Source organism: Ptiloglossa arizonensis, chromosome 6, assembly GCF_051014685.1.
Source record: "Ptiloglossa arizonensis isolate GNS036 chromosome 6, iyPtiAriz1_principal, whole genome shotgun sequence".
Taxonomy (NCBI): domain Eukaryota; kingdom Metazoa; phylum Arthropoda; class Insecta; order Hymenoptera; family Colletidae; genus Ptiloglossa; species Ptiloglossa arizonensis.
In genome coordinates, this window is record NC_135053.1 from 8,668,951 (window position 1) to 8,692,988 (window position 24,038).

General features: G+C 38.6%; 2 protein-coding genes across 2 annotated transcripts in view; one reads left to right on the plus strand and one right to left on the minus strand.

Annotated features, from left to right (window-relative positions):
* Positions 1 to 24,038, minus strand: part of Nmdar2 (glutamate ionotropic receptor NMDA type subunit 2) — a 390,479-nt gene that overhangs the window by 36,799 nt on the left and 329,642 nt on the right. The gene's annotated exons all lie outside the window — the stretch shown is intronic.
* LOC143148237 (protein GVQW3-like) lies at positions 7,719 to 8,376 on the plus strand. The gene has a single exon (XM_076314367.1). The coding sequence runs from the start codon at positions 7,719 to 7,721 to the stop codon at positions 8,364 to 8,366; it is 648 nt and encodes a 215-aa protein (XP_076170482.1). The 3' UTR covers positions 8,367 to 8,376.

The following is a 24,038-nucleotide window of genomic DNA, read 5'->3' on the forward strand; positions in this document are numbered from 1 at the left end:
GTTAATCCGAGGCATTGTTTTCGGGTGAAATGATCGTACAAGTACGATCGAATACGACTTGTCTAACGTATTCGTCCATTACCTATTTTTCTACTTATATTGTTCATAAGTGTCGATAACGTTACGGTAAAATACATTTCAACTGGTCTCAATTAGTCAAATAGACAACAGACGACAAGATCGACAAAAAAAAAAAAATGAACACTTCACTGTACCACAGTGAACATTTAAGAGCACCGATCCTAAGTAGAAATAACGCGTCATGGACAGACACGCGGGCCTCAACGTCGCGCGTATCGAATTTTCAATATCGATTTTCTCGAAAACAAAGCCTCGTACGATAAATCGTTATTCCATACTTTCGTCTCAGTTTCTCGCATAGAACGACCACATTGCCGTTAATCTCACCAAATCCTGACCATTCGGACGATTTTAATTCCTCCTCGCCGGGCGTACATTTTGCAATGTCAGCGATAGGAGTACGTGTACGTTCGATCGTTTTTCTTTTTAATTTCGTTTCGTAGAACGATACACGATATTATCGGCAAGCTCGTTCGTTCGAGAAAGTCGTCGAGCCGCGCGATAAAATTAATCAACGACCGCAAGAAAGAGCAAAAATCCTCGGGTGCATGCAGCCTTAACGAGTGCACTCCTCGAATCGATGCAACGTGGAAACAGTTAAAAGCGAGCAAACGTCGGGAACCTCTCAATCTTTACCGTGTTTGCCCCGTTATTCTCCGTTAATGATGTTTGCCGACTCCGATTCTGCACACCGACTCCGGGTCCCTAATTACAACTCGAGGTACGTGGACGTTTACACACACGTGTCATTCGTTGCGCCGCGGTGCACACTGAATGATTGATATGCAGCGTGTTACGTATCGCGGTAATTGTACGCGTATGATTTCTTTTCACTTTAATCGTTACGTGCCACGGATTCAAATTCGTTCGTCGGCGTGCAATGTAACGAGGACGTACACCGTTCAAGCGCAAAAGCAGAGTACACAGTCTGTGGAAATGTTGTAATGAACTCTTCCGGGACGTATCCAAGTGATACGAAGCTCGAAGCTTTTCTTCCTGCCGCTGAACGCGACAGTGAATGACAATTAACACAAAGAAGAAAAAGGTTACCCTTTCTCGGTTCACTTTTCTGCGCACTTTGCGTTTCTCGTCGTTTTCCGTCGAATAATTAAGGCGTTAAAAAAAAAAAAATATTACGCGCTTAGTCACCTTGTTTCCTGGCTCCTTTCGAACTGTCTATCGAATCGAAGTACGTGTATCGATACATCGTTGGAAAGCTCTTTTCGCGCTGATTACGAAAATATATCTCAAGTTTCGTCACGTCTCCTTTACTGGTTGTATTTATTTATTATAACGAATCGCGAAGGAATTAAAGTTTCGGTGCTTTTGCATTGTTATTGGAAAGAATAATTATAATTCTTTGTTCAACACTAGAACTACCAATGGTGAACGTATTCCTATTTGTTTCAAATTAATTTACTAGTACCATTAGTTGTCTATTTCAATAATTGACCACGAATATTGTAGGCAAAGACACCGTTAATAATTAAGTAATTTTTTAAAAAAGTTTGAAACAGAACACCATTGTTTTCTTATGCGTATTATTTAATTTTGCTTTGCATTATTATACAATGAAGGCAACATATTTCGGTCAGTTTGTCGTATATTTGAATAAAATGGAAACTATTTATCGTGCATATCTCCAAGTTGAAACAGCATTATAGAAAATTAGGTCATCTACCAGGCAACTCGAACTCTATCGATGTTTTTAAAACGGAAGCATCCTTTAAATAAGATCTAGATTGGTACAGCAGACCAACAGTACAGTGAAAAGTTCGAATTCATCGGTGCCAATGTATAAAAATCGCAACCGAAGAAATCGCTGCGGAAGATATATTCTCCACTCCGATAAAAACCTTTTTTCGTTCTTACACTCGGGGCTGAAGGTATAGATCATTGAAAATCACTTCTTAGATCGCGAATAACGTCGCTTTATCTTCATTTCTGCCCGACTCTGTGTTCGCGAGAGACTAAGAGCATGCAGCAGTAGGTTTACGTCTTCTCCCTTCTAAATGCAACGAACAGATATAGAACTGGTGGAATGGTCAAACAGTATGGCGAGTGTAAAGCCGTTCAGTAGCTTTGAGGAGCCAATATTTGCTACCTCGAGTGTAATCGGACTTGGTGCAACCGCAAACTGCATATGGATTCGAAATATAAACCGTATTCGTTCTCAAACAATCCTCGTTGGAATTAAAACCAATTCATCTTATCGTAACATGAACACGTTCGTAAGATTTGTCGTCGATGTCCCGTATTGAGAAAATGGAACACGAGTTACACGAGGAAGGATGTACTCGTTTTATTAATTTCAGTTGAGGAGACGTCGAGGATCGAGGACTGTATACGTCCTCGAAAATATTTCTGTTGTTTACAACGAGCTCTCCGAACGTTTCGTTCGAGAAAAGTCTCGATGAAATCGCGTCTCGAGAGCGTTTCGACGAAAGAACCGAACTTCTGCAGTTCGAGAAAAAAAATATTACCCTCGAATTCCGTGAGCGTGTTTGCGCAGTTTCGTCGCTTCTTTTCGATCCCTTCTGCTCGATAGACAACGTTGCAACAGCGTGTCAACGTAAATTACGTTGGACAGCAGTGTCGAAATAGGGAAGGAGTTTCATCTCTTAAACTTCAATTTCCAGCAGCTGGGACCGGGCTGTCAAGGCTTTCTTACGGCCATCGTTCTAAACTACTTTGGTCACTTGCCACCTCGGTTGCGTTTTGTGGTCCACACGATGCAATCAGGGCGGAACAACGTCGTGTGCTGTTAATTGCTTTCCGTTCGGTGGCCATTTCATTCTTTAACACCGTAGTATACGCAAAGCCGTATTGCATCGTGGTCGCGTTAATTAATTTTGTACGTTACCGCGTTTCGCGATTCTCCGTTTACGATTTACTTGTTTCGTTCGTACGATTATTACGTCACTCGATAAGTAATCTTATCTCTCGTTTCACTTTCACCCGGTATTCTGCTCCAGAACTTTAAAAAGGTCGAATTTTTTTAAAATCTCATTTTCCCAAAGTGTGATACATGTCCTCGAAAATATTTCTGTCAGTGAATATTGCCGGATTCGAAAGAACTTTATTTCTTCTGTTTATTGTACTTTCGTTTCTACGAAAGTGTGTGTCCTTGAATATATTTTTGCCAACGGATATTGTTGCAATTGAAAAAATAACGAAGTTACGAGGGTTTAAAGAGAACGTTGGATTTCATGAAGTCTGGTTCGAAGGAACAAGTATTTTTCGGTCAGATCCAGCTCGATCGAGTCAAATGCATCTTGTTCGATGAATTGTAGAAACAATATAAGGCGCATATCGAGAAACGTCAGAAGAAGGGAAATGCAAGAATGCAAGTAAGAAAATCGAGATACTTCTATGAAAAACTTTAAATCTTCGATAATTTTCAATATTTTTTCACGAAAAGAATAGTACACTGAAAAGTGGTAAAAGGTAATCGAAAGCTACAATAGATTCGTACATCGATAATTAAAAATAAACGTACTAATTTTTTGCACCGAATATCAGCATCAGAAAACAATATTACTTACGGGATGATCTAATACGAACGCTATGCAACATTCTGGGGTCAATTATATGTTTGATTATTATTTGTTATATATATCCAAACTTTCTGCGGTAACGTACATTCTCGACCACAGATTCGTTCGTCTTTTTCTGGCAAGCGCCCGCTGAAAACTTTTTCCCTCGCCAGTTTCAATTATAGTATGTTTCAGTAGTGCTCGCGTGTAGCGTTATACCATCATATGTTTCTCAACCGTACTATCGAGTGATCGTTATTACGATTATTGGCGATTACTTGCCGAAATAATAAGCAATTCTACCTTCAAAGCAGTTTGTCCGACGTGTGAAAGTAAAGTTTAACGAAGTTGAATCATCGAAGACGAAGAACCATCTTCGAATATCACGTAAACGTTCAGCTTATAATATTTTTCTCTCTGGTCTCAGTTGACTGCAATAATATTTTCACTGCGTCCAAAGCCAGTGAATCCTTAAAACGAAGAAGATTTCAACGAGTAGGTATTTAAAGCCTCGAGCAGAATTCCTTCCAAAGCATGTCTTATCTCCTTCCCCTCGCGTAGCAAGTTTCCCTGCTTTGCATAATGCAGCGACGTATCTTAACCTTAAACTCCGATTAAGTTGGTCGGTCGTTAATTGTATACTTGTGCACAGAGTAGAAACCTTAAGTATCGGTGCAAATACTTACGAAGGATCACGTTACGGTGTACACTCTCTTTCGCGATTTAAATCGTACGAAATTCTGTGACGAAGCACGTGTTATCACTTTTGCGAGGATTTTACAAGAAATGCAGTTTTGCAACTGCAATTTTTCGTTTTGTAGCTTCGTACAGAACATTCGTTTTATTTTGTCGAGTACTTCCTTATTGATCTTGGGAGAGATATATGCAGAAAAAGAATGTAACGAATCTGTGAAAGATTCGAGTCACGATGAATACCTTTCGAAATGGATAAATTTGTCGAAATTTCAACGGTGACTATCGTCGCTGTTTCCAAGTGGGACTTTCGTTGATAAGGTGTCGTAGGTTACGAAAAAGGAAAGTCCGTAGGGCATTACGTGCCTCCGGCTATTTCGAACAAGTAACTTAATTGTGTTTACAAATTAATGCAAAACATCGTACGCTATCCCGTGTATCCTACGTCCGTTCGACAAATTCCAGGTGTTGATGTTTTAACTTACAATATGTGTCCATAATTTAGGGAATAAATTCCGAGTAAACTGATTGGGTAACTGGCGCGGGAAACAGGTGGCAAGTGTTAAGTTTTAATAGCCATTCGGTTATCCAAGGTTCTTGTTACACGAGAAGTTGAAAAAAAAATCAATTAGTGGAATGGAATAAAAACGAGAGAAGAGTTCGAATCGAGCAATGTACAGAGTGTACCAGTTTTTTTTCGAAAAACTTTACCGCATATTCTAGGAACAAAATGAAAAAAAGTGCTGTACAAATATAGACTTTTGAACGATTCATTTTGAAGTTATAGCAAAAAATATAAAATGATGGTGGACCGATGATTCGTTGACATAGTATCTATTTGTAATTACATAAATATCGTTTATATTTACATAATCTAACAAAACTAAACTAAGCAAAATCTGTTCGCGTTTTCATAAGCACATTCTACGAGCGGAGTTACAAACAAAGTACAAAATAACAATGGACTGCTTTCTCGACGGATTAGTAATTTCATTTCGAAATGACGCCCGTCATTTTAAACGCAAGACTGTTATTTAAACCAAATAGAATCTATCGTATTTTAAACTTCTCTTTCGTTTTGTTCAATTTCAGCAAATGCATCGTTAATCCTTTGCACTCTTCGGACGTGTCACTTTGTTCTTTGTAAATTTTTGCTTTCACAGATTCGTGGCATTTTTATACGAAATACTGCATAAATATTACCAAGATCGGTAAAAATCAACGATTTCAGTCAGAATACGTTACGAAATGAAGCTATTACGTTCGTCGTTTTATTTTTCCAAAGATGGTACTACTGTTAGACGAACGTGTGTGAAGTTCCATGTAGATCCGTCGACTCGTTCGTATATTTTCAGTTCTTCGAAATTGAACTGTCATAGTATCTTTCATACAATGGAAGAAACGAGAAAACTTATCGAACAACCTAGTACATTCGTGTAACATTTTCTTCTTAATTCGAAGAACACGTTGGCAAGTTTTTACGCTTGACACCCTGTAGGTCTCCTCCTCTGAAATTGCACGAACAAGCATCTTCCATATACACGGTGCAAGGAAGCGACAAGACCGAAAGTAACTCCCCTCGTCGTCAGTCGTTAATTCCCGCGTCATCTTCCGAACATCGAGCACACGTTAGGAACGTCAGCCTTGTAATTCCAATTTTAATTGCAGGCAAAGGATGTCAGTGAGGGACAAATTGGGAGTGCGACGTTTCAACACCGGTAAATTCCTCCCGGATGGTATTCGCGTTTACACAATGACGTTACAACGTTGTACCCTCTTGGTGTGTTCGATGTTCGGAGACAGGAGCGTGCACCGTGGAATTATTACCGACACGGTGTAAATTCGATCCGATTCTCGTCGCCTATCGCGGCCCATTATTCGCGTCGAGTAATTTTATTCTAATTCGATTCGGTCTGTTTTCGCTGTGTGGCTCCCCTCGGGGTTGCGTTTCTTTGTGTACAAAGTGTAGCACCGGGACCGGTTCGAGGCGCCTCTTTGACGTACGCTGCCTTTGAACCCTTTTTGAGTGCCCCGAGCGTGTACAATTCTCATCGCGGTAGCTCAGCACTTTCGGCCGTGGTTCGCAAGATCCATTAGCCGTTTAATCCACGGCTACTCGCAACCACCGCTTATTACGTCGTTGAAAAACCACCGACAGAACGAGGAACGACTACCGATATCGTGGTCGGGTGTTACGCTCATTTCCATAGCGACCGATGGTCCTGCGAGACTTTAATCCCCGTCGGGAGTGTTCTCGCTGAGGATAATCCGTGAACTCGATTCGCGAAAGCACCGCCGAGAGGATTGTACATCGTTTACACAGAGCTGGGCTCGAACTCGCGGCACCCGCGTCCGATGATCGTCTGCAATTCCTAGCCGCTGCTAATCCGCGAAATGGAAAGACTCTGAGAGAACGTGTCGCGGGAACGACCATCAGGATCTAAGGACAGGCACGTAGGAGGTCCGCGCCAACAGAACCGACCGCCCTTTTTCTTTTTCTCGAACGTCTGATCGCCTCGATTCTTCTTCGTCGAGGATGATCCCTAGCTGTCCTCGCGACTCCGTCTTCATCCTCTGTAATTGTAGCCCCAGCTACGGGACCGTCGGATGAAATTGAAGAGCTTACAAATATCGCCTGTCACGTTGTTCCTCCTGCGGACTGTTGTGCCGAAGATCGGAACGATATCTTGATCTCTTCCACGGGAGTGCTTTCAGCGAGGGTTGCAAATCGGTCGGATGTTACACCATTGTTTCTGATTTTCAAACTTTTCGATTTTAGAAGTTCCTCGAGCGTTGGAATAATAGATACTATGTCCGAGTTAAATAAATTTCTACCTAGAAAAGGTAGTTAATTAACAGGACAGTATTTAGTTCGATCGGTTGAACGTTACACCTTCGTTTCTGATTTTCAAAGTTTTCAATTTTAGAAGTTCCTCGAGCATTGGAATAATAGATACTATGTCCGAGTTAAATAAATCTCTACCTAGAAAAGGTGGTTAATTAACAGGACAGTATTTGGTTCGATCGGTTGAACGTTACACCTTCGTTTCTAATTTTCAAAGTTTTCAATTTGAGAAGTTCCTCGAGTTTTGAAGTAACGTGACGCGAAGTAGATTTATTTTTATGGAGTCATATCAAATCTCTTGTTTACGACGGGATAACAAGTAAAGGATACCATGAACAGAAAATGGAGAGAGGTATACGAGGTTTGTTCAAAAAGTATCGCGAATTTTGAATTTTCGCGGGTTACGTATATTCGAATTTCGATCTTTTTGTGGCTTTGTGTTGGTACTCATGTCTCTCACTTATGCCGACAAGCTCGGCCATTTTGAATGTTCACTTAATGGTTGACAGCTGCTTTGCTTGCACGTGTTTTGGATCGTCTTCGATTTTTACCTATTAAGAAAAATGGATCAAAGAACTTGTATCAAATTTTGTGTGAAAAACGAAATTAAGTGCGCGGATGCATTCCGAATGTTGACTGTGGCATACGGAGAAGCTACCTTGGACCGAAGCAACGTTTATCGGTGGTACAAAATGTTCTCAGAAGGCCGAGAAGATGGGAACGACAAAGAGCGTGCCGGACGCCCGAGCACTTCAACAACAGACGAAAAAATTAATGAAGTGGAGAAAATGATATTGGCCAATCGTCGAATCACCGTTAGAGAAGTTGCTGAGGACCTAAACATATCGATTGGCTCGTGCCATTCGATTTTTATCAATGATTTGGGCATGAGACGGGTCGCCCCTGCTCACACATCCTTGCTTGTGCGCGACTTTTTGGCCAAAAACAACACACTAATGATGCCGCAGCCACCGTATTCCCCAGATCTGGCCCCCTGCGACTTTTTCTTGTTCCCTAAACTGAAGAGGCCCATGAAAGGACGACGTTACGCTACGCTTGACGAGATAAAGACGGCATCGAAGGAGGAGCTGAAAAGGATACAAAAAAATGATTTTTTGAAGTGCTTCGAAGATTGGAAAAACCGTTGGCACAAGTGTATAATATCTCATGGGGATTACTTTGAAGGGGACAAAATAGATATTCATGAATAAATAAATAATTTTTGAAAAAACACAAAATTCGCGATACTTTTTGAACACACCTCGTATAACAAGAGAGGAACGTTTAACAATTTTTAAATTGATACAAAAATTCTTAATTAGAAGGTAATTTTATTTCACTGGTCGTCCTTTGATATTTAAAGTAAGATATTTTTCATACGTAGATGTAAAATCATACGCAAGTGTACGCGTGCTGTGTAAATATTTAACGTCTACATTTTTCATGTAGATTCACCCACTTTCGGTTTATACCATCAGTTCGGTGACTGTACATCAGATAATGTCGTTCCGTGGTCGAAGTAACACGCGTTCTGCGGTTACAATTGGTGACAGAAGTGGGATTCGAATCCACTTTCACACAGTGGAGAGGGGATTAATGTTAACGATGTATTATGCCTTACTAATGTTTCACTGAGCACGTCTTGTCGACAACTAACGAGATGTGTTGGAATTACTCTCGAAATGTCAAAGTAGCACGATGTTTTATTTCTTGTTCGCTAAATTGTATATTCGATAATGTAGCTCCGTGGCTGACGTGGAAATTACAATATTTACAATAACAACATACCACCGTATCGTTGTTTTTTTTTAACTTCACTCTCTTTAATAGGTGGAAAGTAGTGTTTCGAGAATAGGGGTAATTTTCATAAAGATGGAATTCTACGAATTAAAACTGGGTTAATTTCGGATTAAAAAACTCTTTTTCATTTCCTTCAGAGATGTGGATAATCTTTTATTTGACATGCAAGCGTTTTCTGGTTCTAAAGCGAATGTGGATTGTAAAAGTACGAATATTGAAATTATTTGTTGGTCGATCTCGTTAAATCTTTCTACAATGGTATTTTACGCTTCCGTAGAGCACGTTATATATATATTATATATATTAAGATTGCTTTATCAACATCCTGCGTGTCAATTTGTAATTTCTAGATCTAAATTTTCGTTAATATTTCATTAATAGCGTTCGATAGAAATAAATTACTGTAGCAAATTTATTACATTGTAGGACATGTAATTAAGAAAAAAAATTATAAAACGTTTATGAAAAAACTTTTAGTTAATTTTCAACCTGTTTATTTTCATTCGCAACACCAACCAGTTTCAGTTCTTTTCATTTTTATCGAACAAAATTTATCATTAGCACGGTTTGATAGAATTTTCCAATTTCTTCTACATTTATTGAAAGAATCTACTAATTACGTTACCTGATCAAATACTGCGGTGGAAAAATTTGAAATTATATTTATCTCCTTTGACTTTCAATTTCTCGTTGCAATCTGTATATTCGCTGGTACGTTGAAACACTCGTTAACGTTTCACGGTACCTCTGCAAGGCTCTTTTTGCATTATATAATACACACATGTTAAAATCAGGAAAACCCTGCTTCCATTGCCTTAAACTAACATCGTCGAGGCAAAGGCTACTGCAGATTTATATGCGTAATATTCACTAATTCGAAGTCCTCGTAAATGCAATCGTCCTCTACGTTAATACGACACGATAAAACGTAACGTTCGAGCGATCACGTTTTCCGGAAATTTAATGGTCGCGCGACTAATGCAGTTCTTTTGAAATGGCACAGTCGTTTTCCACGGTTGTTTCGATGAGAATGGTATATGCGTGTCACAAGAACGAAGCTTCGCCATGCACGAGGTCCCGGAGGAAAATTCGATTCAACAAGGAAAACTTGATATTCTATAAACTCGAATATTCGTTTATATTAATCTTTTAAAAATTCTACCATATCGTTTTACTTAATCCCTCTGTGGCGGCACTACCCACGCTTGCCACCAGAGGGAAACTCACCACCAACCGTTTCCCGCAAGTTCCCGTACCTGCTCCGATCGGTATATATACGACCTCTTACCGATCTTCCAATGTCCCGGCGTATAAGGCAGGGCCTGCTAGGATGCCTTACTGACGAGTCCACTAGCAGGCCCGGGATGAAACGCTTATCCCCACTTCCTTTTCCTATTTCCGTTCTCTCCTATCTTAAACATCTTTAAACCGCCGCCAAAGTGGTGACCCCGTCTAGCAACACGCAACCTTCTGGACAACAGCACAGCAGCAGTACAGGTGCAGCACAAGACGATGGAAGGAACGCAACGTAAAGGCCGATTTTTCGTAAATCCCCCTCTCCGAGGGTTGACTCCTCGACCTGCCAGCGACGACACGAACGCTATACTCCCGGCTAACCATCAGGATCAACCCCAGGAGGACAGCAGGCAGCTTGTCGACATTATTCACCGACCACACCGATGCGTTTCATAAATACTGGTACGCGCACGCATCAACGTCGGACAACAAGCGAAAACGCGGCTTGAGCAAACGATGCTCGCCACGCGTATTCCGCAATCGACAGCAGCTGGGCCTTACTACGAAAAAGAAGCATTCTTCTCTTCCACCGCTCTGGACAACCTCCTCCTGTGCCTGTTGTGCCACCGACCAACGGAACAAATACCTACGCCACTGGGACATCAGGACGGAACTTCAAAGTATCGTTTACCACTGGCAAGGGGGTTATGTGGCGGCACTACCCACGCTTGCCACCAGAGGGAAACTCACCACCAACCGTTTCCCGCAAGTTCCCGTACCTGCTCCGATCGGTATATATACGACCTCTTACCGATCTTCCAATGTCCCGGCGTATAAGGCAGGGCCTGCTAGGATGCCTTACTGACGAGTCCACTAGCAGGCCCGGGATGAAACGCTTATCCCCACTCCTTTTCCTATTTCCGTTCTCTCCTACCTTAAGCATCTTTAAACCGCCGCCAAACCTCTTTACGTTTCTCAAATGTATTTCAGCATCAAATCTCGTCAATTTGTTGCGTATTTCGTGTAAAATTTGCAGTAACAAATTCCTCAGTTTCTTTGCTAAAAATACAGTTCCAGACAGAAACGAAAACTGATAACAATAGTAAGTAACAATTGCCTCGACATTTCGATCAAAGGAAATTGATTTTCTTTGGTGGTCCTGACAATATAAAAATAGAGATAAAATACACGAACAAAATAGAAATAGCAAACAACGTGAATAGAAGAAACATAAATTTGCGCAAGAGAGAAGTTAACGAAGTTAATAAAAATACCACACTTGTATTTATGCCGTTCGTGAAACAATCAAAATAAAACAACGTAGCATTGTTAAACGTAACGATATTAATTATGGAAATGTTGGTCTCCCGCGTATTATTGTTGTTGTTTTTGGTAAATATTTTCTCGTGTAACGAATTAAAATTGAACAACGTTTTCGCTTTTTTCTTCGCTCGCAACGAAACTCGCGTACAGTTTGAATTTTTTATTAAACGAAGCAATTATAGGATTTTCGATTTTTCAATTCATCGTATCACTTTTTCCTTTCAAAGTTAACCACCGATCATTTTAACAGCTTTGTCGCTCACTTTATCCAGCATTTCTATTTTTATCGTAGCTTATAACGACTTAACGCGCTTATTCCTTTCCACTCAATTTCATATCAAGCCCCATTATTAGTGATCGTGATGATAGATGTGACGTCTGACGCACATGTCATAAGTTTGACGGATAATAGAGCTGAACCTTTTTTTTTTATCCTACAGTAACAAAAACATAATTGGTAACCACTCGGTTTATCTTGAAAGCGATAAACTACTATTTGCGATCGCCAGCTCATCTTTTTATTCGGTTAATGATTACAAATATTGCGATACAATAATAATTCACATTTGTTTACAATCGCAATGTTCCTAAATTAACAAACTTGCAAATCCTTACATTCTCCACGTTGGAAGACGACAATTTTTATTCCCTCTTCTTTAAAACAACGACTGAAACAAAAGTTATTTTGCTCTTTCGTAATCGCTCCCTTTTAATTTTCAATTCGTTCGCTGTAAATGGTATTCAACGGTGCATTGTTCTTATAGAATAATGAATTTTCAGATGGCTCTAATTTTTGGTGAAAATTATTTTAGTTCAGTCACGTTGTAATCTTAAATTGGTCGTGACGGTTCATAATCACGAAGATTGAGATCGCGGTGAACTAGAAATTCCACTTGAACTAGTTACGCGTTTAAAACGCCTGTAGCACGTTGAGTTACAGCGGGAAGTTTAAAAATGTGCGAATATTCTGACGTTTCAGGACGAGGAGAAAGAGGAAAATCGTTTGGCGACCCGGATCATTTTCTACGGGCGAAGCTTCGGACTTTTCCGGGGTTCCTTTGAAGTAATCGCAAAGCTTACCCCTTGTTTGATCATTGCGAAACGTAACCGTGCTGTAAAAGGAAAATCGATTCCGCCACTTCTCTCCTTGGATATCCGTGGAGCAGAGTGTTTCAGAAAAGTCCAATGCGCAACACTGTGTGCGCATTCGCACGTGCACGCTGGGAATAATATAGATACCGAAAAACAGATCGAAGAAAGTGATAAAGTTAATGGAAGTACACTCAGTTTCTGCGTTCTCGGTGGCGAAAACGACGTTAATTCGCCATCGTTTATTTTGGCAATGGAAATTGTCTCGAGAGAGCTGCACACGCCTCTGTGTAACAAATGTAACGTTACAAATTTACTAATCGAGAGTAACCGTGCAAATTATTCTATTTCGTAGTTATTTTCTTGTAAAAGTACTGTGAAAATATAACGAAAATGTGACACGCCAAGGCGTTTGAAAAAATTATCAAATAAGTATTGGATTACATCTTTAACGAAATCGGATGTAAATTTGTTACGCGAGTGTTTTTTCTCTTTTCTCCTAATTTGGGTTAAAAATTTGACACGGTATCTGTGTGTGTATTCTTTGATTATAGGGTTTTTATCAACGATTTGGTCCAAATGTTGATACCCATTTGAGAATCTATAACTATAAATCGAGAAAAAAATTACTCGAATTATAATACAATTCTTTTAGCGATAAATAAATAAGATAATTATTTATATTGCGATACGTCCACTTGGTACTAAATAAAGAAGAAAATGATTTATAACGTAATAAATATTCGGTATTGAATAGAGAAGGAAATTATGTTGGCTATAAAGTAAATTGATCGAAACGTTGATGAAAATTTTCAGGAAAGATGGCTGTGTTATTTTCCCTATAACCGGATAAATTATTTATATAGATACCTTCAAATAATACGCAGTTTGCGAGACAAATTAGCAAATACGATGAACCTGTTCGTATCGAAGAAACGAATTAAATCGTTTCCGAGGGAAGCGTTTTATTCCCGACGCGGAGTTATTTAAATAACCTGAACTTTTAATGGCAAATTCCACGATGCCTGAGTAAATATACGCCAACAGGAGCAGTCGTAGCCACGACTCGAGCAATTTCCAAGGTTCCGGTTGTTTCTGTTGTGACTTTTTCAATTACAGGTCCCGCACACGATCCCACCGCTATATCCTTGCAACGAGCGACCGATTCATATTCGAACGAATCCACAATTTTCTCCGATAGTACCGAACCGTCTTCTCTCATTTTCGCGCGACCTTGCCGCAACAGAGAACTTCTTCTTGACAACCGGAACTTTTAATTACGTCATGACTCCTCCGAGTTGCGAACGTTCCTTTCTCGTTTTGTAATTATCAACACTCGTCGCGGAATAACGCGATTCCTCTTTCGAGATTCAACAACGAGGTCAAAGTAGCACATCGAGGAAAAGAAAGTGGAACGTTGGAATATACGTCGAAATACGTCGAAACGCTTTAATACGAACCGATACTTTGAACGGGACAGGAAAAATACGTAACCACGTTTTCAGCAGCGTTACGTTGCTTGTCTCGATCTGTTCACATCGGGGAGTTGAGATATTAAATTTGCTACGGTCAGTGATAAATATTTTGAACCCTCAAGGCTATTTTCCGACTATCTCCCGTTTTGCGATATCGCTATGAGCTTCGGTTTGCTGAAACGTACACAAGCGCACGCGTTTCGATTTACGAAAGACTACCGAACACACGGTACTCCATTATTGGTTTTTGTAAATGAAAAATGAATTTTGAAATTCAGATTTTCTTCCGCGTAGATATAAACGAACACTTCCTTTCGGTGTATATTATTCTTGTTAAATTCGTCAAAATATTGTGGTCGAAAAGTGTGAGATGAGTCCTGCTTGGACGTATTAACCAAGAGATTAATATTAAAAAATATTTGTATCTCGGGAAAATTAGTTTTCATCAAGGTGAACAGGGTATGCTCCTTTGGTCACTTATTTCAATTACACTCTGTATAACGTGTAACGTTTTTCACCTCGAGTTTTATCTTGTCTTCATCGTACAACGTAATGATAGTAATAATGAGAAAGCTAAGGAATTTTCTAAAATACATTAAAAATTACAGGTGACCGAAATATTTACTGTTTTATTAATTAGCGATAGGTAATTAATACGTAAACTTTTACTAATTAATAAGTAAACGGGACTAATAAGAAAATGCACAAGAATTGCTGGCAAAAAAATTAATAGTTGTACGTGTCACGAATATAAATAGCATCGTCACGGTAATTACACAGCGTAATTTACTTATATTATAGTTCTGAATAAAAACAAAATTTTCTAGATAAAGTTGAGAAAACGTAACTACAGAAACACTTTTGGGTTAAATTGATCGATAATTGTTTGATTATAAGTTCTTCCGTATGTATCGGAATTATCGAAATTTTTATTAACAATAAATTGTGGGTTTTCGATAACGAATCGAGAGTTATTCGGATTAACCGGAGATATAGATAATGGACACGCTACAAAAATAATAATTACTTCCAATGGAATTAAACGTATGCGATTATTGCATGTACACGTGACGCTTTTAATAAATTACACGGGTAACGGCGTTCTGGTGTAATTAATTATTGCTAATAATAAGTGTGTTATTAATGTGAGAAATATATGGTGCTGACATTTCAATGCACATGTTAGGATAATACCTAACAGTATGTCCTGACATACCAGAAACACTCGGAAGATACAATTGTGTCGAAAAAGACTTTGGACAACGGTTGAATTGTTTCAAAGAGAACATTGCTCGACGTGACTTGAATTTTTTCAAGTGGACACGAAGAGAATAAATAAAGGTCAACTTTGTTCTTTAAAATGGAATCATGTATAATTTTAACGCATTAATTTCAGAAAGAAGCCACCATTTTAGGAGATATTTTAAAATATTTTCGGAGCAATTTTTCTACAATTAATTGTAGCTGTATTTTTGTTTTAATTATACGTAGTATTTTTCTCCATAATGAGGCCAGCGAGTCGGAACGATCCGTACCATTTTATGTACGACTATGTTAACCTTTTGTAAAGTGATTCAAATAAAAGGAAATAATCTAACAATAGATTTCAATTATTTTACATAAGATTATCCGTAGCCAACGTAATTACATATAAACTGGTACAGATCGATCCAACTCGTTAGCTTTGATCGTTTCATGGATCGATGCATTACAAAACGTATAATTTCATTTAAAAAAAGAAAACTTTACCTTCGTATGTCCTTTACATGTCCACTTACAAAAATACTAGTCTTCTCGAACAATGTATCATTGTTCAATATAATAAAGCCTTTTCCAATATAATTAACAACTCCAAAAATATTTCAGCAACCATTGTTAAAAGCCTTTTTCGATATAATTAACAGTTTCGAAAATAATTCAGCATTCAGTCTTCACTCACCCTCTCTATAAAAAAGAAAGGAAACTGTTCTCGAGACTCACGAGGGTGGTGCGTCGTCGTGCACTTCGTTCGGAATGAATTGCAACTTTGCAAAGGATAATGTGCACATCAGCGACGAGAAACGCTACGAGGATGGATCGTTGTTCGAGACGAGGCCGATCTCTACTGAAAAGTTCTTACGCGTAAAATACACGGCGGCGCCACTCGCGTTATCGACGAACGACTCGGGCAGAAAATTGATTCGCGCTTAATCCTCGCCGCGAATTTCGTTTCGACATCGCATTCGTACACGAATCGTGTTCCCTGCCAAAGGAATTTCAATTTCTGAGGACCCCCTGGTGTTCTTAGACAGTGAGTCCGGCTCGAACGCGCCGCCTCACGATGCTCGATGCACGATGTTCACTCGGTGCTTCGATTCTCTTATACCACGATGGCGAAACGCTTCCCAAACCAATTCGTTGTGCACGTCGACGACATTACAAATCGAATTTCTTCCGGCCGCCGGTGTTTGCGTGGCTCGAGTAATTTGTCGATTTGCCAGCGATCGCGTTGCCAACGGAACTCGTGGAACAGCGTAATTTCGCCCGTGCTAGGAGCATGTTGCGCGAAATTTCTTCCGTTCCCGGTGAGTGTTTTCTGACAAATTGACGCAAAAAGTCTCAAGACGGTTGTTCAAATTGGAGACCTTCAACCTCGCAGGAAACGCAGCACAGCGGTGGTAGCGCGTACGACCAACAGAAAGAAGCGATTTATTTCGATCGTTGAAGCAAAATTTACAAGCGATTGCAATTTACGAGCGGTCTACTTCTTGATACTGGAACATTGGGAAGAGATAGGTATATCGCATCGAGAATTGTACAATTAGAAAGGTTTAAAGAAAACGAATTTCGATACGTATTTGTTTCGTTGAACGGATAAAGTCGGTGCAAATGGTAAAAGAAAAGTGTGAACGGTTTCTGTGATTTTTCTCGACAATCGAAGCGAGTAAAAATAACGCTAAATCTAATTGATGAAATTAAATATCACAACTTGATTATTATTATTTTTTTTTTTGTTTCCTTACTCAGGATGAAATTTTTCGTCGATAGACGTACTGGATTTCGGGATTAATTAATGCTTATCGCTACAATGTTGATTTTATGAATTTACGTCGTATGCAAATACGAAAAAGAACATGTTAAACGTACGTGGAAAATATGCACGTAGGTAAAATGAAATATTAATACCGTTGTATTAATTTATGAATTACATTTGTTTTGTGTATGTACTCCGAACTGGAATACGGAATAAATGGATAAAATTTGCAGTCCACTTATCGTTGTAACAGATAAGAACTGGATCGTGTTCTACCCAGTGTTTTCGAAACAGGTTACTAAAATATAGAGGAATAATCTTTGTAAAAACGAAACAATCCATATGGACATTTCCGCGAAAACGTTATCACTCTAAGTTTGACCTCACCACCTAACCCATACCTAACCACTTTTTCTTTCCGAGAGAGTAGTTCGTAGTTGGAATACTTTGTTAGAGTAATTGCTGAACTGAATTTTCGTGGACTGTACGGAGTCTCCAAGTATTTCTACAGTCAACGTAGGAAATAGTTAACAACTTCGTGACCAAGTGCGAGGCTTGCATACAAATTTCTGCGTTCTTTGTTGAAACGTTAGTGTATACGTGTGCTCGGTTTCAAATCGTGTTATACTTTTTACGTTCCAACCGATAAGAAAGAGTATTGTTTTAAGCGAGAGAAATTTCACTCGTTTCCAAACCTCCTGGTCGCGCTTCGACTACTGAAAATTGAACTAGAAAATTTATTCAAATGCACGAATCGTAGTTATGTATATGTCGTTGAGTGGATTTCATTGAAATTTATATTCAAGTGTTATACTCTTGTTTCAAGACCGGATTAAATTTTGTGTAACATCAATCCATGAACAATGATGCTCGTCCCTTGTAATTTGTTGATATCTATACAAAGTGGTTTAGTAATATATTCTTGACTACTGATTATATCGAAAAACATTTTATACGATATAAATTGTATTAAAAAAGCCCCTTTTAATTTTTAACGTTACGTATTTTCAGAGACACGAGAGTGACCTTCAGTTTTTTAAACAATACTAATAAAATATACACTATCGTTTAAAAGACTCAAACACATCTCGATGTATGCATAAATACAAGACTTAAAAAATTAAAATGGCGTTCAAACTATTCCCTCGATCGAATCGATAGATGATTCTAGTCGATTCACTTTAGGTATTCGTTATTTCTAAAACTTGTAAAAAAAATTTTAACCAAACCTCATCGATAATTAAATTTCGCATAAAACAATTATATAAATCGTTTCCCCATCTTCTCTGATAAAGAAACAAACGAAATCTCGTTCATCCGACGCTCGAACCACGTTCTTTCGAGACGTCTTTCTTTCTGTTCATTTTTATACAAAATCCTAAATACCAACAATATCTCGAAAGACAATGTCCCCTAGAGTTCCCTGGAATTACACGGTTCCAAGGTGCAAATGTGGGCACCTAGCGTTCACGGGTCGAATAACACGACGCTTTCTCGGTTGCACGCTAACCGTGTTACCTGAAACGAGCGTTTAACCAACCTGGTCAAGAACGAACGATGCAAATTCCATGGGAAATTGCGATCGTGGAAGGTTCACCGACGGGACGAGGGTCCTGGCAAGGTGGAGACGTGCTCGTAATGTCGTCAAGCGAAGAAACAACGGTGCTTGGAACAGTTGGCAGCGACGAGAGGTAGCCTCGACGAAACAGGGGTTGAAAGAATAATGGATAATAGCGAGGCTCGCACGGCTGCCGCCCGAAATTGAATTTTCCTCGTGGAATTTTGCGACGGAAGCTATGAAGCTGCTCCTTGGAAATTATGCTCTCGAGTGGCGCGAAGCTGTCCCCCTGTTCCCCGTACTTTCATTTACGTGCTTCGGTTTCATTGCCACGGACCTCGAAACCGGTGAGCTCCGATAAGTACAATAGTAACGACACTTCGGAGAATCGCGTTTACGTGCAACGGGTGGCTCACGAACATCCGGAACCGGACCATGTCCGACTAATGGCCTTTTTCGATACTCGTCGCAACTGGCAAATTTTTTACACACCGAAGCGCGTCGACGATATTTACGGAACTTGCTACCCGACGAATAACAGATTGTGATCATTTCAATACACAAAGAATGATGAACGTAACTGTATAAATTACGAACGTCAATATTTATTGCGCAGCTTTCCATGTTTTCTCGTCTTTGGATTCTTTTCAAGCGTCGATCGATTCTTGCTTCGTCTATCCGTGATTGAATTTTGTAAATTCGATACGATACCGGAGGATTCTTCCATTTATTAAATACATAAAAATACGTTTTCTTTTTTTTTTAACGTATTCGTGTCTTCTCGCGTACGAATCGGTTCGAATTCTCTGAAATTCGTGTCACAAAAGAGAACAGAGTTTTTCGAAACGAATGCTGCGTACGTGAAACGGTTTGAGATTTGAGAATGGAAAACGAAAAATGGAAAATCTAACAGGGAACGTATTGTACGTAATAAAACACAAGCTTTTGTATGTATTTTAAATTTCGGAGCTTTGATAAACCGTGTTCGATAAATACGGAGACTTGGCTTGTTATTAAGCGAGAGTGTGGTTAGGGTTTTATATATACACTCGATTCGCGTAATGTTTTTTACAAATAAATTTATATTTATAGAAATATCACCGACACGTTCTTGTAGGACAGACTTGTGATCCAAGTTGTCCGAAGACAACTGTTAAAAGTGTAATAATACATGTGTATACAGATAATTAAGTAAACAGAAGAATTCAATGAAAACGCAAAAGCTGTTCGGTTCCTTGGTTTCTTTTTGTAGAGTTTAAATTACAAAAGAATAAAAATTTAGTCTTTGAACTTTTACAATTTTACTGAAATAATTATAAAGTCCATAATTAGTATTTATAATTAGGTAAGTTTTTATAATCACGATGGGTGGAAGAAAAATGTGAAGTGTACGAACTGAATTTTTTTGCACATTTCACCTCTACGCAAAAATCAAGTAAATTAACCGTAGATTTACGTTTCCGTTAAATTATTTTACGATTCATCGTTACCAACTACCTGTATGTGTAATATTATGTTCACTTGTAGCGAATCACTGTAATGATTCAGTGTTCAGTATTTTTCGACTCTTTAATTAATATTTTTAAATAATGTTACTTTTCGTCAGAAACTATAAAGAATTTGTCTGAAAAAGTTCCCTGTTTTTCCAATAATTCCCAAAACAATAGTACTAGAAAAATGAGAGGTCGAAGGGTAGTTACATCCCTTAAACTTGAGTTTTCTTGATTGAGAAAAAAAACAAACCCTTAATTTTCAAATGCTCTACAAACCAACAAAGTTTCTTCGAAATCGACGTAGGACGCTTCGAAAATTTTCTTCGTTAATAGATTAATGTATGTACTAACGTTCCTGATAGGAAGTGCAACTGAAATGTTTAGTAATATTGTTCTAAATAATGGATGCGTGCGTTCGAGTGGCTGAGCAACCACGAGTGCGTGTCTTTGTAGACGTATGCTGGTAAAAGACCAAGAGGATGACGAATGCACGGTGAAGAGCGTGCAGCTGGTTGCAGCGTGGTTTTAATGAAAGCCATTTCTATTTGAAAGAGTAAAGAGAATAGTAAACGGAGGGAGTACATAAAATGATTAACCCCTTCGCCCAGCACGCGCAAAACTAAGAGCGCTTACGCTTTGCAGCAAGAGGCCGACCATGCACAAAATGACTCCAGAAATTCTCTCATATTTCGCGGTATACGAATACTTCCAACAATGCTAGGTCATGTGTACTATCGACAACGTCGTACGAACCGAATAAAAAGAGAAAAGAAATAAATAGTAGACTCAAATTTTTTTTAAACTTGAAAATTATCTTTCATATCATCGTAATCGTGTACCGATTAAATCTTTGCACGCGTATATTACATTCAGTAAATATATTTCGGAACGTCGGATGCTTAGTATAACGTCAAATATTTATACATTCGATTCATTGTAGTTTTACGAGAAAATGATATTTTACAGTGTTGAGACGAAAGGATTCGTCATTCTATTGTACAGGAAGATCGAGCGGTGTTTCAATATTTACTCTATTTATTTCCTGAAATCCTTCTTTCAATTCGGTATATTAATTAATAGCACGATCGGTATACGTACTCCATAACGCGTTGATACCATCGTAAATAAAATATTGGATAAATAATTTTCTTGTTCTTCTTCCTACTGTCAGCTTACGTTCTCTAATAAAATATGCGAGTTTCATTGAAACTGTTACGTTTCGTGTACTTTGTTCGACAAATTTTTCAACACTGCAAATAGTAAGTAGATATTGGTGAAACGCAGTTTGTTCTATTATCAAAAACGTTCCGCAGAGTTCTCTACTATTTTATTTCACTTGTTAAATACACAACTGAGTAGATACGTCGGGTCTGTATTTGCCTTCTCAATTGAAAAACGTGAAACGTGTGTTGCCGACGATTAACACGAAAAACCGTCATCGAAATCCTAGCAAAAAAAATATTCCTACGCTTCCCCAAACATGGCGATCGAGCTCGCGATAAATATTTATCGAATGAAATAAAACGATGGCAGCGATAAACCGAAAATCCCTTATTCTGTCTGTCAGATATGCTACACGGAAGTCGTTAAATATCTCTATCGAAGTATTCCACGAGATTAATCGTTCCCTTTGTGCTTCAAATAGCTGACAATTTTCCTTTGAAAGAAAATTGCTTCGTCCCGTTGTGATCTGTACTACAGTCGAATTAGCAAAATCCTAATCTAAGGGACGAATGTCTTTTTCGTGGTAATGGACAGCAATTTATCGCGAGGCGTAACTATCTTTCCCAAAGGGCGACCTTTAGTTCGAAAAATGCTTCCCGATGGGCTCGTTTCCAACGTGTTTAACGTCGTTAGCCCGTTACACGCGAACCCGAGCGAACCTTTTTGGTTTCTACGAGCGAAGGACTGCTTTGGCGAACTCACGCCTTAATTTTGTCTCGAGCCTCGACACCTTTCAATTATTTCTGCGAGGGTTAACCTTGCGAAAGATTAACGTTAACGCGTGTAGCACGTTAGCCCGAACGTGTGTAACGACAGTTATAAAGAGTGTTTCAGGAAAATGGGGTCACCTGAATATCTGCCTTACTTTTTGCTCTATGAAAATATTTACATTGTTTCAAGGATAACGTGTTAACTACGGAAAGGATTTTTTCTCGAGGTGATCCTTTTTACGAGATTTACGTCGTTGATATTTTTTGAAACGATACTCTATACTTTTCCCCTCGTTCTTGTAGAGCGCAAAAAAAGAAAAGAAATTTAACGATTATAATAACCATACCATTTCTAACATTTATTTTCGAGATATTTGTACCGAAAAATATTTCGACATTTTTAAACATTCATACCACAGGATTAGATCAAATGTGTAGTGGTCGTTGGATCGGCCAATGGGGAACCGTAGAATTGTCATATCGTTCTCCTGACATTACTTCGTGAGATTTTTATTTCTGGAGTAAATTAAAAAGTATCCTTTACTGTGAAAAACTTACAACACTGGACAATACGAAGGAAAGAATTGTAGCTGTATGTGACGATGATAACGTCATTGGAATTGAGTAATGCGCACGATGAATTGATTGAAAAATTTCAAGTATGCACCAATGTCAACGGTTACCATTTTGAACACTCCTAGTCGTAAGAATTGCAAATGGAGTGTAAAAGCAAGTACCTTTGATTATCGTTTCCAATAATAGCCAGTGCTTATGGTTAAATTTTGGAGACGGTATGGTTATTATGAATCGTTGAATTTGTTTTTCTTTGTGTTCTAGAAGTGCAAGGAAAACAAATATCGATGACTTTGAAATCTCGTAAAAATATTAACCTTCAGAAAAAATTCTTTCTTTGGTTACGCGTAATCCTTGAAACGGCGCAACGTTGTCTTGCAAACTTATTTCGTAGAACGAAAATAAAGCAGATATTTAGGTGACCCCATTTAGCTGAGACACTCTGTATACTTGGATGGTTCTTGTAACGAAAAATCGAATGGTACTTTATCCACTTAACTTCTGTTTGTATTGCGTCTAGAAGCTATCTATTGTACAAAATCGTATGTTTGCATTACTTCGCTTTGTTCCCGCCAAACAGACTCTGTGTACACAGAGTGGCAAGCAAATTTCATATAACATTTTCCGAATACTTTTTATCAAATGCTTTTACTTAAACCAATCTGAACGAAAGTTTATAAAATTTCTAGACTTTCGAACATATATTGAATTTTTAGGTAGAGTAGATTCGTATTCGAATGTCATGCCTTAAAGAATGATGTCACAATTATCGAAATACTTTACTTAAGAAAAACTACGTCGATTTGTACGAATTGTCGCATTTATGTTTATCGAAATACTTCCAATGATAATTCTTGACCATTGTAACGGTTCTAGTTAAAAATTAAACATCCACGAACTTGATTCAACATTAACGAACCAATTTCTAATAAATGATGACACGTTTCGACAAAAAAAATGGACTCGTACTTATCCAATTAATATTACTGGTTCTGGTAATATACTAAACTTAGCATTCGTACTTAGGTACGTCATCGAAAATGCATTTGCTATCGATACGAAAGTCCGATAGAGTAAGTAAAATTGGTAAATGAATCCCGTAAACACGTATCGTGAACAAAGGATGATTTTACTTTCACAAGTAATAATTACTATAAAATCGTAATGTCTACCAAAAGAGTAAAACGCGATAATGAGAATTACATCGTTAGAAATCCCCCTTTCTTTTCGAATACATTCCTTTTTAAATACTTGCAAAGACCGAAAAGACAAAGTGTTTCACGTTCGGACACGTTTCTTTCGAGAGAAACGAACAACGAACTCGTAACCGTAATACTTCAACCAGTTCGCTGAAACTTTTTCAGAGAATCCTTTCAAAGGAGGGATCAA

Coding starts and splice junctions, on each gene's coding strand:
- LOC143148237 (XM_076314367.1), top strand. CDS start 7,719: ATGGATCAAAGAACTTGTATCAAATTTTGTGTGAAAAACGAAATTAAG.